The sequence below is a fragment of the Saprolegnia diclina genome, assembly GCF_000281045.1.
Source record: "Saprolegnia diclina VS20 unplaced genomic scaffold supercont1.171, whole genome shotgun sequence".
In the NCBI taxonomy this organism is placed as follows: domain Eukaryota; phylum Oomycota; class Saprolegniomycetes; order Saprolegniales; family Saprolegniaceae; genus Saprolegnia; species Saprolegnia diclina.
The window spans coordinates 39450-40283 of record NW_008246238.1 but is presented as its reverse complement, the minus strand read 5'-3'; the positions used below and the strand labels follow the sequence as shown (position 1 = coordinate 40283).

The window sequence follows — 834 nt, the reverse complement described above, 5'->3', positions numbered from 1 at the left end:
CCACGAGCCGATGATGAAGAGGATGAGCTTGCCGACAGCGCTCGAGATGTTCCAGTCGGTCATGCCGACACCCTGGACGATGCCGATGGCGAAGATCGGGATGAGGAGGCAGCAGACGAGAATCTTGTACCAGTGGACTTGCGGGAAGACGAGCGAGATGACGACGACTGAGACAGCGGCAAAGGCGATGAGGCCGCTGATCCAGCTCCACGTCGGAACGTGCGCGGCGTCAAAGATCTTGTCGAGGTACGCCTGGCGCTGCGCGTGCGTGAGCTCGTCGTTTTCGTCGCCCTTGACCTCGTGGGCCTCTTGGAGAGGCGTCTTCTTGGTGTAGACCTTGTAGAGCATGTAGGCGATCTTGAAGATGCAGTACACGGCGTCGACGCAGATGATCGAGACGGCCGTGAACGTGTAGTACGCCTTGAGCCCCGAGACGTCCTTGGCCTCGAACCAGTCGTGGAGCTTGTACGCCTTGAGGTACGGCGTCATGATGGCGGACGCGACGATGTTGCCGAAGAAGATGGAGCACATAACACGCAGCGGCAACATGAGCGCAATGGCGAAGGTGCCCGGCGCCCAGTCCAGCGTCCAGCCAAAGCCCGCGGCCTTCATGCCGAAGATCGGGAACGAGCCAAAGCCGTCAAAGCAGAAGAGGAAGATGCTCCAGCAGTACGAGATGACACCGGCCTTGAGGAGGAGGTTCCACTGATACTCGACGACTTCCTTGGAGGTATGGAGCGTCTTGATCATGTACGCCGTCGCCGTGCCACTGGGAAAGAGGAGGCGCATGTCGATGATGAACTTGCGGCGCAGCGGGAATGAGATGAAGAAGCC

At 59.5% G+C, this 834-nt stretch overlaps 1 protein-coding gene across 1 annotated transcript; it reads right to left on the bottom strand.

Moving 5' to 3' along the window:
- Positions 1-59: 59 nt before the first annotated feature.
- On the bottom strand, positions 60-789 carry SDRG_16976 (hypothetical protein; the record flags this gene model as incomplete). The annotated part of the gene is made up of 2 exons (XM_008623209.1): positions 60-72; positions 131-789. The coding sequence occupies 2 exons, from the start codon at positions 787-789 to the stop codon at positions 60-62; spliced, it is 672 nt and encodes a 223-aa protein (XP_008621431.1).
- Between the last annotated feature and the right edge of the window lie 45 nt (positions 790-834).